The following is a 15544-nucleotide window of genomic DNA, read 5'->3' on the forward strand; positions in this document are numbered from 1 at the left end:
TTTTGTTTTCAGCTTTTTTTGTTTGTTTGTTTGTTTGTTTTTTAACAGTTGCACTCAGCTGGCATTTCTGGGATTCCCAGTCCTTGATAGCATTTATGCTTTTACTGAGACAGTTGAGACTCTGCAGTGTGTCTTCTGTAAGTAAATATTTGTTACAGCAGGACTTGTGATTTCTTTAAAGCTACTTGATTAGAAGTTAAGGAAGTGATTCTCCATTTTTTACTACAGTAATATGCCTGGGTGAAGATACTTAAGTAAAAAAAAATATATAATTTTGAACTATTCTTAAAAGTTAATGGAGTAATTAGGGGTTTGGCCCAAGGCTTTGGGAATGTTCATGATCATAAATACTTTCAAGCAGGATTCAGCCTTGCTATTATGCCTTGTTAAGCAGAGAAATAGGAGATAAAATGAACAACAGAGAACACAAAAAGAGATTCTATTTGTTCTGCTTGAAAATACTGTGGCATTTCTTAGCAAATAGTTTATCTCATGGAATTAAGTGGTTTGAATGCAGCTGTAATAAAAATACTCCTTGCAGCATGAAGAGAAGGAAACTTTATTCTGTAATTCTCAGTAATTTGTAATTTTTTAGAGTCCTGTGAATCATTCAGCAAATTTGTTGTGGTATGTCCCTCCTGAGAATCCCAGAATTACAGCAGGCAGGTGTTTTGTGAGGTGTCTATGCTTCATTGAAATGGAAATAATCCGTTTAACACCAATTACTTGCCAAGAGTCTGTGCTTAGAATCTTATTGTGAAGAAATCCCATCTTTTTGCTATTGATCCACTGCTCATAAATGCCTGGGAATAACTGCTTCATTATTCACAAACCAATTACTTGTTTATTTTTGTTTTAAATTTCTGCTGAAATTTAAACTGTGGGTTGTCAGTGAGAATTGACAGTGCTCATTAATTCACTAGTTAGGGTAGCCTCTGATTTCAAATGAGAGTCCAAGCATTAGGTTCTAATTTCAAGTGAGATTCTGACAGGAGTGATCAATGGCAGAATTCTGCTAATTATAGGCTAATTAGAAATGTTGCGTGTTTTTTCTTAAATTGCTGCAGAGGGGAGTAGAGCACAGAAGTGTAAACTTGAAATTAATTTAGTCACATGGAAATATTACTAAGCATCAGAATTTTATTATTTGTAAGAGCTTGCCCAGGCCTTTTTTTTTCTTTTTTTTTTTTTTCCCTGTCGATTTTACCTTTCTCTATAAAGTCTCTGTACTCCAAAGTTTGTACTGTGGATTTCATAAATTGTGAACCTTCAAACAAAATCTCTGAAATGTCTTTGTTACTTCAGCTGTGGTGGAGGACTGTGGTTATTTTAAACTACAAAATGTAGTTAAATTGTGGATGTTTTTGGATGCTAATTTTTCTCTTATATTCTCTTTTTCAGCCAACTCCCATATTCCTGTTGCCAAAAGTAGAGTACCAAGCCTACTACGGTGTTGAAGCTCTTACAGAAAGTGAAGTGTGCCAGCTGTGGACACAGAGTATGCTGCATTCTAAATGCTTATTTTATATTGGTAAGTTCATGTTTTGAGTTTTTGCTTAAGACACATATGTGTGAGTACTTGTAGAATAACAGAAGAGATACATATATTAAAGGTCTATTCCATATATTCTTTCTTACTTCAACTTTCTAGTTTTTTTTCACGTCTGTCTTCAGTAAGTTCTTTGTCTAAAATTTCTGTTGGGTGCTGGGTGAGCAGCTTTGGTTTTAGATAAATAGTATATATGTCCTGTAGAAAATGCTGTATTCATATTTGTACAATGACATTTTGTCATTGTACAGAAAAGTCAGGGAAGTTTTTATGTCTGTTGAGATGTAAGTTGTGTAGAGAAATTAATATTACACATATAAAGAATGTGACCAGATTATTTTAACAACCACTTTATTATATGGAGAACTTTCTGTTACCAATTATCTTGTAACTAATAAGATTTTAAAAGGGAAAATTTGCAACAAAGTGGTTAGTTGATATTTAGAATATGCTTGGCACATGCTACTGAGTGAGGGCAATCCTGTTTGTACAGTGAGTAAATGTTCTGCAGTGGGGATTGCCTTGCTTTTTTTGTAGAAACAAATCTGGTTTTTAGGGTTGTTATGGCAGCAGTTGTGGCCTGTGGTTGCCTAACCTTTCCACTTGTGCACTGAATTACACTTTTGCTGTTGTTGGCTCACATCAGAATTTAGAAATCAGCTATTTTAGAAATGCTAGGTTCTCTGTTTTCCAGTTTCTACATACAAACTATGCTAGCTACCATAGAACTGTAAGGATGATGTGGAATCTAATGTATTCGCCACTTGCGTCTTAGTCTGCTCTCTTCATTCAATGGAAATTATGTTTCTAATTTTAAACTTTAAAAGCAGTAGTTGATGTGGTTTTTCCATTCCATTAAAAAAGAAATCCTTATGAAGAGCTAATGATGTTCAGAGTTCTCTATTTGTAACTGTATCTTAATGTACAGTACAGAGGCGTTGCTTCTCTCTGACAAGCAGAGCACTCTACTGAGTTTATTCTGAGTATTTACACTGTGGATATATCCAGCACACTGAGCTGCCCTGCAGTCGGGTTTCCTGTAGGAAATGTTATCAAAGTTTTTATTAACATTTTCAGAGTGGTAAGCAACGTGAGGAAACAGTAAACTGTTGAGAGAGGGCTGATGTTTGCAAAGTACACAAAGTGCAGGAGTGAGTGTCTATCTAATCTCCCATCAGTTACAGGAAACTGAAGGTATGGCTTGCACAGGAGTTTGCAGACAGCTCATCCAGCCACCGCCTCCTTTTATGGATGTTCTTGGGAATGTAGGATACAGCAGGCTGGGTGTGCAGGCATTGTTGCAGATGAAGAGCCACAGAGCCCTCCCTTTCCAGCTTTCCTCTGTCTATCTCCTGTAGGTACTTGCTGGCTGTGGAACAGGCGGTGCCCTGGGCTGGCAGGCGGCACTGGCCTGGCCTCCAGCACATCTCTATTCCCATGCTTGGGATAAAGGATCCTTGGGATTGAGAAGCACTGGTTATTCCAGTCATGTTTGTTTGTCAGCTCCTGGATACACTCTTCCCAGAAGCAAGTCCTGGGGCGCACAGGAGTTCTCCTTTTGTGGGCTCTGAGGAGGCACAGGATTCTGTGGGTTGTCACTGTCCTGCACAGTAAATGGGTATTCCTGGCCTGTGGGGCAGATTCTTGGTACTGCCATGTAGTTTCTTACAGAGTAGGTAAAAAAAAAATGTGGAAGTAAATATCCATTCTATGAAAGAGCATCTACCACAGTTTTTAATAGGAAGCTGTTATCGTATTCTACTTGGGAAGTCTTCTGCTCTTGGTATATTGCAAGGTAGCTGTGAAATTCTGCCTTTCAGTTTGTATTCCTAAGGGAACTGTGAAAAATGCAGTGTTTCAAGTGTCCAGGTTTACTCAGAGGGCTCTTTGCAGCAGAGAGCTTTGTCCTGAAACTCCAGGGACAGTTCTCTGAGGGTGATGGTATCCTTGTATTATGGGCAACTTAAAATGGGGTGTATGTCTCATTCTCTGTCACCAATACCTAATAGTAAGACTACTGCAGTGATCTGTTTAGTGTAAGGAGAAAGGCAGAGAACTTCTGAAATCATGCTGTAATTTGAATTAAGTGAAATGCTGTGTTCTATAGTAAAAGTATTTTTAAATCAAACATTTTGTAAAGCCATAAACATACTGCTCTTTTTAAATTTACCTCACAGTATGAGTGTGGAAGTATGGAACAATATGGTTTGAAAACTATCATCTTACTAACACAGTAACTACAACTTGCATTCTTGATCAGACCATTAAGCCTTTACGTTTTAAGCAGACTTCAGTGTTAAACTGCATTGGTGTTTTTGGCTCTTAAAAAAGCTTAATTTGCTGTCTCAACCATCTCTTGTATTGCCAAGTAAGTATGGATGAAAAGTTCTTTGCACCTTGGTCTATGCCCCATAATTATCCAGCACTGTTGTGTGTGACAGAGGGAGGATCTCAGCTTTGCCATGACTCGGGCTGAGACAGAAATCAGATGTGTAACCATGGTCTCCTGCAGCAGCTGCAGAGTGGAAGATGAAGCTGAGGTTTTTTTTAGGATGTTCTCCTAAACAAAACAAAACAAAACAAAAACAAAAACAAAAAAAAAAAAAAAAAAAAAAAAAAAAAAGCAGAGATACTATCATCAAACAAAGAGCCCTATCTTCCTCTTGCTAGCAAACCACCTGGCTTGGTGGTAAAGTCCCCTTGCTGCTCAGATAGGAAATCCTGCATCTGCAAAGGCAGTAATCTCTGTGACAAGCTTCCCAAATAAGGCACTTGTACTTGTTTAAGCAGTAAATAAATTTGTGATAAGCTTTGCTGATTAACAGGAGCATTTTACCCTGACCATTATTCACTTATTTGCATTAAGTGCCTAAGCAAAACTTTCTGCAAGAACAGTTTACCTTCACCTTACCATGTGAATGGAATAATACTGGCTTTTAAATTAACATCATTTGAAGAATGGGTAGGAAAAAAATACTTAGTCTTGGGTAACTCTACTACATGTCAAGTATTTTCAGTCACTTCTTAAATATAAGATACAATTATATAAAGTAGGTGGAAGTAGTTAATAGATATTTTGTAATTACTTTTTTTTCCCAGTTATGTTCTCAGTGTGTTTAGAAGTAGAGAAGTCTGATTTGAGGAGAGGCTGGTGGAGGAATACAGAACTCAAACAGATTTTTTTTTTTTTTAATTGTATTTTTAATAGTGACTTCAGGTCTCTTTTTGTAGTCAGCAATGTAGAATATGAAATTTTGCTGCTTAGTCTTGCACAAAATACGGATATCAAGAAAAGTAACAAATGTACAGTGTTTAAAAGAAATCAGTTGTCCTGGTGCATCTTTGTTAATTTGTTGAAGTGAGAGTTATTACTTAGTCTTCTTACACAACACATAAACTTAGTGATGTATAGCTTGGAATGTGCAATGCTTTGATTTAGCAGTTTAAACTGTGCAATTGAAGCATTTACTCTTCCTAAGAGAGCAGATTTGTAGTAAGACAGTAAATTGCACTGAATAGGCTATATTTTATTATGCTGCCTTTTTCTCATCCTCCTTGTGGGAGCTGAAATAGAATAGATTTCTGGGGAAACCTCAGCATGGGCAGAACCAGAAGGCAAGGTACTGTCATCATCAAATCCATGTCCAAGCTATGCTGGTGATCCTCATTGCTCATCAAGTGAAATGTTGGCTAAACTCTCCTTGGCAGCCTTTATTTTAAAAATGTAATGAGGAGAGCTTCGAATTGTTGCTTCTCATGGTGTCAAAGACGAATAGTCTTTAACAACTTGCCTTGATCAAGGCCTGAGTTGTAAATTGTAATTCCTCAGGTGAAGAGGTGGGGAAGAATCAAGAGACAAAGATCAGCATCCCCAGAAAGTCATGCAATAGATCAGAAGAGAAAAGCAAGTATATTTAAATGCAAAAGTAAATTTGTTGTTAAAGATCAGCTTTTGGGATCTGTCCAGTGAGGAAGCAAAGTGATAAGGGTCAAATGAACTTGAGAAGATACAAACTAACTGATGAGATTAAGGCCAGGGCAAGATAAGGTTGTGTGTCCCACACACCACCCAAGATGTAAGGTTTGCTGGAGTCAGGCATCTCTTGGTTTAGAAAGACAGTAAAGGTACAAATGCCTGTACTCAAAGCAGCTGTACATTTTATTCTCTGTTATGGTGCAACATTGATAAATACTTTTCACTGTTCTATACCAAAAGAGCAAAGCTTTTTTTTTTTTATCCTTCTAAAAAGGCATTAGGTCTGCAAATTATGTTCTTATATTTGTTTGGTTTTATTTTTAGTGTATTAATTGAATGTCTTTTTTCAGGACATATTGATGCTTTTACATCAAAGCTTATTATGCTAGAAAAGATTTCTCCAGCAACTTTAAGAGAAAAACTTGGATTGATTAAGTGAGTATTTTTAGTAAGTTTTTTTAGCAATGATTTTCAAACCCTAACAAGCCTTGCAAGTTATTATTTTTGCTATTTTTTTTTTCTTTCACAGACCTGCAAATTCATTAAATATACTTCATCATGTTTTGAAGAAGGTGTCTGAGTAAGTTCTCTATTGTATTTGTTTGTATTGTATTTGTTCATTGTATTTGTTTGCCACATTGCCCAGCTCTTTCTGTTTCTTCTGTAGAATGCTTGTCTACTCTGATTTTTATTTCTTCATATACATGAAGAAATTAATATTTTACATGTTCTCTTAGGTCTATCATAGCATAGTGCAGTACTGTGTAAAATGTGCTTGGTATTACTAGGGTTGCAGAAATGCTACAAAAGAATAAGAACTTGAGGTCTTTGAACCTCTTTTTTTCAAGAGAGGGAGCCAGACTCTTAGGAGCTGAGTAAACAGTTCACAGGAGTGAGGTGTAATATTATGTATATGGGCTGACACATAGAGTTTGAGTGTTTGGGTTTTGGCAGTCTTTCTCCTTATTTATAGAAATACCACTGTGTTCACTTCTGCTTACCTTGACTTACAGCAGCCTTTCTCTGTACAACATTGCATCCTTTCTCTTGCTTCTTTGCGTAGCTACTTCAAGGCTTTCAGCCTGCAAGTGTCTTCATTTATTTTGTGAAGCATGCTTCTTGCACTGAGTGTGAAGCCTTTTCATTCAAATTACAGAGGGGTTTTCCTGCTCTTTATAATTTCTGTAGGTTCATGATTTTTGGCTAAGACTTTTGGTATGGGCAGTTGGTTGACTTTCATCTTCCTGAAAACCTGTTTAATCCTGTGTGTGTTGAAAGCTCATCTGTTCTTTGTGTCTATGTCCACATGGGCATTGTACTTTGTAAGGTGCTGGTTAAGGAATTACAGTTTGCCCAACATGGATGGTTTTCAGTGTATGCTTACATGTTTAGATGAATATGATGACAGTCTGTATATTGTTGATAAATTAGTATATTATGAATACATTAATTAGTAGGTATTTATCAATACAGTTTAATGCTTTCTTGTGCACAGTCGTTTTATAAAACATCTAAAGGGACTAGACATCTAAAGATGTTCTGCTTTTGCATTTAGAACATATTAACTATTCTGATCAAAGAAAAAAATCCAAAAATTTTTAAGTAATATTTTTCATCTGGACTTTTCTCACTTTAGTTTGGAGGAGGGCTCTTATTTATTGACTCATGCTGCAGGAGATTCATCTGTTGCAATTTACAAGAGTTCTCTTGACAAGAGCACGAGATCATCCTATAACTTGCACAAAGCTCACTGTGATCTGCCTGCTGTACCTGCCACTCTCTCAGTCCCATGGGTTCCCCTGGATCCCAGGCTCCCTTTGCCCTACCACATAATTCATGGAAGAGTTCCGTGCACCTTTCCACCTGCACCCCGGGAAGGGTGGAAACAGAAGGTCAGTATCTCACTTGATGGAAAAACAGATCAGCAGTTTAGGAATAACCTATTTCAGTCCCTTGGGGAACAGCTGATACAGTTTTTCTGTCACCATTGGGGGTCAGAATTTTTTTGGGAATCCACCATCCTGCTTTGTAATTTGTGTTGGTGAATAAGTGATGCCTATCATGCTTTAGAAATTTCCCAAAGATCCTGCTCTCACCTCTATTATTTTTGAGATAGTATGGCCCTTTAAAAGTCAGAAAATTTTCAAGCATTATTTTTCTTCAGCAGAGACTTACTCATTTGTGTAAAAGCCATGTGCTAACTGTGTCCAGCTTTGTGCACTCTTGAGATGGTTTATAGATTGAGTTACATGTTTTAGCCACAGCCTGACTTCATATGAGGGCAAAATTGTTGTGCATCCGTTCCTAATTACCTTGTGCACTTTGGTTTCTGCCAGAAGGAAATCCAGGCACATAGGCAGGGAGGAGACAGGATTGGTCACTTCTCACTGGTGACTGAAGGCCAGCTGTGCAGATGTGCCCTGTGACTCTGTTTGAAATGACATGAATTAGAAGGCAGTTGTCTGAATGTAGTTGTGTATGTTTATGCTCAGTAGAGATTGAAGATGATTAATTTTGGTAATTCCAGTTTGGTTTTCTGAGTTGTTTTTTTTTTTTTTTTTCCAATTCTCTCCCCTTGTGTGTGTAGATGGCTGGGGTGAAAGGACAGTCGGACACACCACATGAGGGAAGGCCAGTAGCTATGGAAACAAAAGGCAAGCCAGCTAAGCCTGTTAGAAATGAAGGTGTGGCTCCAAAGAAGCTGAGGAAGAATTTCTGCAAGCAAAGTAAAGTGAAGAAAAAGTGGAAAACTAAATTCAACAAAATGCAACTGAAGTAGGAATAAGCCTGAAGAAGAACAAGAGGACACAAAAAATCTGAGGTTTCCTGCAGCTTCAGAGGAGCCAGAGCAAGCTGGCAGGGGAAATGGCTCCAGTAGCTGAAGCATTCTCTAAACCTTTAACCCTTTGGTACCTCAGGGAACATGTTTCAAGTGAAAATCTCAAAATCAGAGGAAAAAAGCATGTGGCTGCAGCCACTTGGCTGGTTATGGGGAGCAGAGTATCTTCTGGTGGTCTGGTGATTTTTATAGAAAAGCTGCATCTTGAACAGTGAAGCAGTGGCTGACAACAACCTCTAACACCATGTAATGAGAAAAATAGCTTTTCAGCTTTCCCAGTTCTTCCAGATTCACTACAGATTTTTGTTCTCACATATTTTAAAGATATATTTTACTTCATGCATTGTGTATAGGAGGAACAACTTGGATTTAATTACCTAGCTTTTTTGACATATGGTGTCTACTGACTTTTAAATAACTCACAAAAATACATTTTTAGAATGGTGTAACAAATGAAGGACAAAAGCTGTGTTTATTTGAATAGTAAGGGCCATAAATTTGCATTGGAAAACTTAAAAGTACAGCTAAAGAAGTGAAACAATAACAGGAGAGCTACATTTTTGCATGTTTAAACTGCTGTCACAAAAAGCAGAGGTCTTAAAGGTGTTCTTCCAAGTCTTTTGTTTGGACTGAGGAAGTTACCAAGTACACACATCTGATCAAGCATTCTCACTGGGACTTGATAGGACGTGTTTTAATGTCATGAGGATAAAAATAAAAAAAAAAATTGTTTACTGGAGTATACCTGCTAAAAAATCCTGAAGGTAGGGATTTTTTTTAAATCAGGCTTCAATAATGAATGTATATTAAAAACTTCTTTGTGAAATACAAAGCATTTTCTGATGTGGCTTTTTTTCCAATTGTTAGATGTATTTATTCAGTTTATTCGTTTTTTGGACCACTGCTTGTTTTATCTGCAGTATTAAGCTATTGATAAGCTGAACTTGTGTTTGCAATTTACAAATAGTTCTGATTCAAAATTCTAAATGCCCTTAGAGACTTCTCATAATAGGAATACTTTAGCTGTGAGTCATTTTTCCCAGATAACTGACTCTGGGGGATTCAAGGCACTTTTCAGTTTGTATATATAAAACTTTTTGCCAGACTTGTATGGAATTTGGTTTCCCAATGCAGTTTCATGAGATAGAAATGTATGGTCTGTTTGTTCTTCTGTCTCCATGCCTCTTACCTTATACTGGTATATTACTAATTATACTGTACTAATTGTAGAACTTCATTGGAGCAGCCTGTGCTGCTGCTTGGCATTGTTGTATTGTGGGTGCAGGGCTTCATCTCTGCTAAGGCTCCTGCAATCCTTGTTGGCCTGGTCGTGCAGGCTGTCCAGGTCTCTCTGGAGAGTGGCTCATCTGTCCCCTCTACCTCCCTCTTCTGCCTATTTGGTGTCATCTGCAAACTCAAGGAAAATTGATTTGGTCACATTATCCAGCTGACACAAAAATACTGAGTAGTGCCAGACCCCAAGAAGCTCTGTCCATGAACAGCTCTCCTGGTTCAGCTTTGAGCTACAAACCACCAGAAATGGAGGAAGGTCTCTGAGAAGAAGTGTTCCTTGCTCTGTGAGATCACTGATGGATATCTGGTTCTCCCCATTCACTGGTGTTCATTAGAAGATGAAATCGGTAGCTTTGTATTGTGTTCAGACAGTTTGAAGTTTTGGAGGACTGGAGATGTGGTGACCTAGCATTTGAGGTGATTGGGTGGCCTGTATGCAAAACCATGGAACTTTATCAGCTCTTTGTTACTGTGAGTAGGTTATTGGCTGTGAAATCTGACTTTTCCTTATTTCTGTAGATGTCATTTGCACTATGCTTCCATTCTAATATTTGACTGGCTAAATCTCTTCACCTTTTCTGTCTGGCTGCAAACACTTTCAGGAATACAATAGAAGCTGTCTGTGTAAAATATATCAGGAAAGATTTGCTGCATTTTTTCTCTTCTAATGTAGCCTAGCAGCTGGAAGCATAGAGAACTGGGACCAAGTGACCAGTCATCCATTCTGGTGCTGGAAGGTGGGAAATGCCAGCAGCAAGGGACTCTGCCCACCTCCATGCTGTGAAGTTCAGTAGCAGTTATTGAGCCATTTGAAGAGGTATTTCTTTTGCTTCTGATTTGTTTGCCCTGTGTTTTAAATAGCAGCGTGTTACCAAAAGAATATAGAAGTCTGGTCAGGTGTAGTCTTTCAAAATGCTTAGTGCTGACCTGCATTTAAGCTTGCTTCTAGTTCTGCTGGTAGAAGTTGCACCATTTTCAGTCTCTCCCCTGCTGAAGTCTACATATCTAACTTTCTCAGATGCTTCTCTGAGAACTTATATAACTAAGCTCTTTCTTAATGAAATTTGTCCTTTCCTATAGTGTGGGTACAGTCCTTCCCAGAAACACTGTCATTGCTTGGTATGTTAAATTTCTCTGTCCTAAAAATGTATTCACCTATTTTTTTTTTTAGTTGCTCTTAAAATATATTTTTCTACAGAGATTCTTAAACTTTATTTGCAAGTTCAAATTCTATTCCTGTATATCCAAATCATTGCACTAAAATGTTTTCAAAAATATATTGCTGTATTATACATCTCAAATGAAATTTCCTTCTCAATGCCAGAAAATCCCTTTGATGGCCAGGTGACAGTCTGTTTAAGCATAAAGCATTTGAATTATGCCCTGCTTAGCCATTCTGAGCCTTATGAAGGTCTGTAGATAAATCTCAGGCTGCTCTTACTCATGGCAGTGTCTATAGGGTGAGCTAATCCCCATCTTGCTGTAGGACTGAGGAAATACTGTGATATACCTTGCTGAGGGATTTTTTGTTGGTTTTATTGAATAAAATATACTGCCAATTTTTAAATTGTGGAATAATTTAGTGTAATGATTATTAAATAGTAGCACTCCTAGTGCAGCCTTCAGGGCATTTCTCAGTGTTGATGCTTCTGCTTAACAGTGAGTGAAAAAAAAGGCCTGGAAGCCCCATTCTTCCCCAAGACAGCATGGCAGCTTTGTCTGACATGTAACAGTAGAGGTAGTAGAGAAAACAGTCTTGTTATTGTTTGTGATTAAAATGTTTCAATAAATATTAGAAGAACAGTGTCACTTTAAAATCAGTATTAATAAAACATAAGGTAGCTGTAACTGTGGGGAAGAGAGGGGCTGTTACAGACCCTAGTGACATCTTCTCTGATTCTTGAAATGAAATACAGCAGCCACATCCTTCTGAGTATTCACAGCATGTTTTTACAAGTGTGCATTTCCTATTTTTGATAGCCCTAATAGAGGAAAAGTATTTCTTTATTTTTTGAAATGGGCAATATCCTTGTTGAGAGGAGCCAGAAGGAAAAGGATCCTGGTGTTGACCAAAGCTATAAGATCTAATTGGCCTCTTTGCTTCCTTCAGCTTGACAGGGTCGTTCTCACTGCAGTGCACAGAGCCAGCTGTTCCAAAACATGCATGAATACATTTCAGTTTCACTGGAACTTACTCAGAGGTTCTTTGCTCAGCAGTTTTTCACCTGTGCATGAGATTCCTCCATTGTATGGCAGCATGAGTGGCCAGGAATGTCACCTTACCTGCCTGTGCCTCAAGAACAAGCACATACCACAAGCCTCTCATTTCTCACATACTGCCAAGTGAATACAGTTTGAGAAGAAAGAAAAGAGCAAGCTCTACCATGGCAGGTATCATCAGGAGCCTTTAACAAAGGTAATCTAGAGTTTTAAAATAGCTGTAGGTTTTAATAAACCTTGAAATACTTCTGAGTGTTTCAAGCCTTTTGATACTCAAGGGCATGTAACTGAAATTGTATTTTTGAAATTTTACTTAGAATTGTCACCTATAGACTCCCTGTCCATTCCCCACCACTGCCTTGTCCACACAGTCCTGAATTCTTGCATAGTTTCAGTTTTCTAGGAACTAATGCCTTCAGAGAAATAACAAACATGAGACTCTGTGATACTCAAGGATGCTGATAATGTTATCTAAATGCAGTCAGTCCTTTGCTAGCACTGCACTGTGTGAGCACTGTGAGAATAGTTAGACTTGTATGTTCAGGTAGAAAAGGAGCTCATGAATTCCTCCACAAAACAGCATCAAAGATGATTAAGTAATGCCAAATGAAGACTTTCCCATCTATTCCACAGGTACTACAGGTGTTCCTGGGGAGATCACAGGGTTCAAATACCCATCCTCTGTACAAACACAGAATGTGTGGGTATTTCCTTATAAAGACTTTTTGTGATCTCAAAATAGACTTTCAGAGTTTATATGTAGGTTCATGTGCAAGTACCTTTAGGCGATCAACTGTGGAAAAAAAAGAAAGGTATTGACCGTTCTAGTGCTTTTTCAGACCTAAAACTGAAGGAAAAAGTGTTGAATTCTCTATCCAGGCACAGAATCAGTTGCTGGCAGCACATACTCTCAGCTGGAATTTATGTTTCTAGATTAATTCCCTGATGTGAGGGTGCATGTGTGTACCTGAGAGTTCAACTGTTTCCCCAAACAGATCCAACAGAAAGTCTTGCTGTGACTGCTACTCTCCTCTCTTAGGGTTTGCTGCTGCCACAGCTGCTGCTGCAGTGCATTCTGCTATGGTTTGAAAGGAATGCTGCAGCACAGCCTTTCTTACTGAAGTTCTCTTTCTTCTTCCCATGTCAGTTCTTCTGATATACTTTAGCATAGAGAGAACAATGTAGGGATTTCCTGAAAATAAATTTAGAAATACCCATGTTAAGAGACAGTGTAGTCAAATTCATGCTGAGATCAATGCTTCTGGTGTATTTTTCAGAACCTGTTTTAAAACATCTATAAAAAAAAATAGAATACTTGTTTAAAATTTAATTTCATCGCTGAAAACAAAATTTGGAATAATGATTTGGAATAATGCAGCCTTGAAAAGGTTGTAAACTCCTGTTTGTTCATAATTTTTATCTTTAACATTTGTTTGTCCCATATTTGAGTGAACAGCATGAGTGCCACCCTGTGCCAGGTCTGCTGCAATTGCTTGAAAAGCTCCACCTACCAAATCTTTGCACAAACAACTCAAAATAATAAAAAAAAAAAAAACCACAGGAGGAATGCAAAAAAAAATTCTTGCTGAAATAAGTCACCCATCATTCTGTCTGTGGTGGGGACTATGCTGCCAAGCAGACAGAGCACTTCAACAAATATTTTAATGATTGGATTAAATTTGAGCTTAAAAAAAGAGGGAAGGAAAAAGCTGTCAGAAGCCCGTGGCTGAGCAAGTCTTGTAGTTAAAAGCTACCTCAGCAGTCAAAACCTATTTATTTCAGAACCTTGCATTAACTGCAGTTCGTTCCCTTGACTGACAGGAAGACAGTAACCTTGTGCAGCTCTCTGGATATTCTTTGTTTATAGCAGAAGTAATGAAATTAAAAAGAGATATAGTTACTGCAAAAGCTGCACATGCTACTTTGAGCACCTTTTGTAGCCATTTGTTAATTAACAAGTGCTCACATCACAGTTGAAATTCTTCAGCTTGTTTGCAAGTAACCTAAGCAGAATGCACAGAGAGATTGATTAGAGTGACTTTAGTGCAAAAGCAGCACGTGGAGGTTGAGAAACCTGAAGAGAATTTTGTACTGACACTGTTGCTGTCTCTGGAGAAGAAGCATCTTGTGGGTGAGTAGACCTGTCACCAGCCTCTTTGGTTTTTAAATAACAAGCAGAAAATTTGCATATGGGTACATGAATAAATAAGTTTGTTTCCTGTCCTCTGCAGGGAAGATAATTCACACAGTATCTTAGTTATCAAAAAATACATTGTCTTCCATTTATAGGTTTTCTACTAGCCCAGACAAACTAAGACAATAAAGTGTTGTACACATTTATTTGGCCTAAAGAATGTCTGTGGCTCCATGCTCCTCTGTGTGTGTGTGTTCAGGCATGTTTCAGGCTGTGGCTTCAATTTGGGCTTCTAACTTTCTATACCGGCAAACCCTTCCCACAAGCTTTCTTTGGTCCAGGCTCCCTCCCCAGAGAAACGATGATGGCTGGCTGGCTTTCTATGTCTGTCCTTGCTGATCTGCCAGCTGGGCTCTTTCCTCTGCTGTTCTGAACTCAGTTACTCTATACACACCAATGGCTGCTCATTCTTGTATTAATAACTTCCTGGAGAGTAGTAGCCTTAGAAAAATAAGCCTTAGTGTTGAGAAGTTGTTTGAAAAAATATCTCTATTTGTGTTGGCACTTTAGCCTTTTGTTCTGTCTCCTCACCTGTCCCTGATCTGAGCAGTGGCTACTGACATGCAGGACACAGCAGTGAAAGTTACCCATCTCCAGTGGGAGTGTTTACTGAAGGCTTGCTTGCAATCAAATGTGAAAATGTTAAGTATTATGTGTGCTCCATGCTAAAACAATAGGCTTTTAATATACTTTTTCTTACTCATTAGAGGAAGAGATCTCTGGTTTTAGAATTCAGACCTGTGCTTCTGACCTGGAAAAACAAGTCTTAGCCTGCCTGGCAGAAACAAATCTCTTGGTAACAGCCACTCAATTAACAGCTTTTTGAAGTCAACTTTCCTTGCCTTAATTTTTCTCTAAAGCTGTAAGATGCCACTTGAAAGAGCAAGTGTAAACATTAGTGTAGACAGTACTGTGTAGTTAGGAATCTTTGACATTCCTTTGTCTTGCAAGGCATCATTCATTCCCAGCTAGTACCTCAGCTGCTCCTAATTTAGGTAATGAAGTTCAGATCATGCAAGAACTTTCTCAAAATCCTGTTGTTTATGCTATTTTGTACTAAAACAAACTTGATATGTTTTGAAACAAGCCACAAAAAAACCCTTTCTTGCTATTTCACTGAATCATTGATTTTAATTGAAAATTTCCAGCTGTGTTCCAGATTGTGGTAGAAATTGTATATTGACTTCTCTCAATGAATTCTCACTGTAAGTGATGTTAAAATTAGTTTTCCTGGGTCATTTCAGAGGTGGCATGATGTTAAACAACAAGGAGATAATTTTTGCAGTATGTAGTTAGAAGCCTGTGGATTTGCCATAGGAATCTGATGTGTAAGCATTTTTAGAGTAAGTTTAGGTGGTGCTTAGATTCCTTGAACCTTTCAGAATTATTCCCCAGGATTTTTAGGTACCATATTGAAGGTGTGACAGCCTCCCCAGTACTTTGGCAGAGACCAGAAGACTAATACAAACCATG

The 15544-nt window shown here is 38.0% G+C and overlaps 1 protein-coding gene across 6 annotated transcripts in view; it reads left to right on the plus strand.

Moving 5' to 3' along the window:
* ICE2 (interactor of little elongation complex ELL subunit 2) overlaps nt 1-15544 on the plus strand; it is a 43443-nt gene that overhangs the window by 13114 nt on the left and 14785 nt on the right. For 2 of the 6 annotated variants that reach the window (XM_053987979.1, XM_053987981.1), the window contains 5 exons: nt 1402-1531; nt 5876-5960; nt 6055-6105; nt 7162-7417; nt 8113-9196. In XM_053987979.1, the coding sequence (XP_053843954.1) occupies nt 1402-1531; nt 5876-5960; nt 6055-6105; nt 7162-7417; nt 8113-8304 (714 nt within the window). In that variant the 3' untranslated portion in view covers nt 8305-9196. Of the gene's footprint in view, nt 1-48; nt 138-1401; nt 1532-5875; nt 5961-6054; nt 6106-7161; nt 7418-8112; nt 9197-15544 lie in introns of those variants that run through there. The other 4 variants (XM_053987980.1, XM_053987984.1, XM_053987983.1 and 1 more) reach the window with 4 other exon arrangements.

The sequence above is a fragment of the Vidua macroura genome, chromosome 12 (genome assembly GCF_024509145.1).
Source record: "Vidua macroura isolate BioBank_ID:100142 chromosome 12, ASM2450914v1, whole genome shotgun sequence".
Taxonomy (NCBI): Eukaryota; Metazoa; Chordata; class Aves; order Passeriformes; family Viduidae; genus Vidua; species Vidua macroura.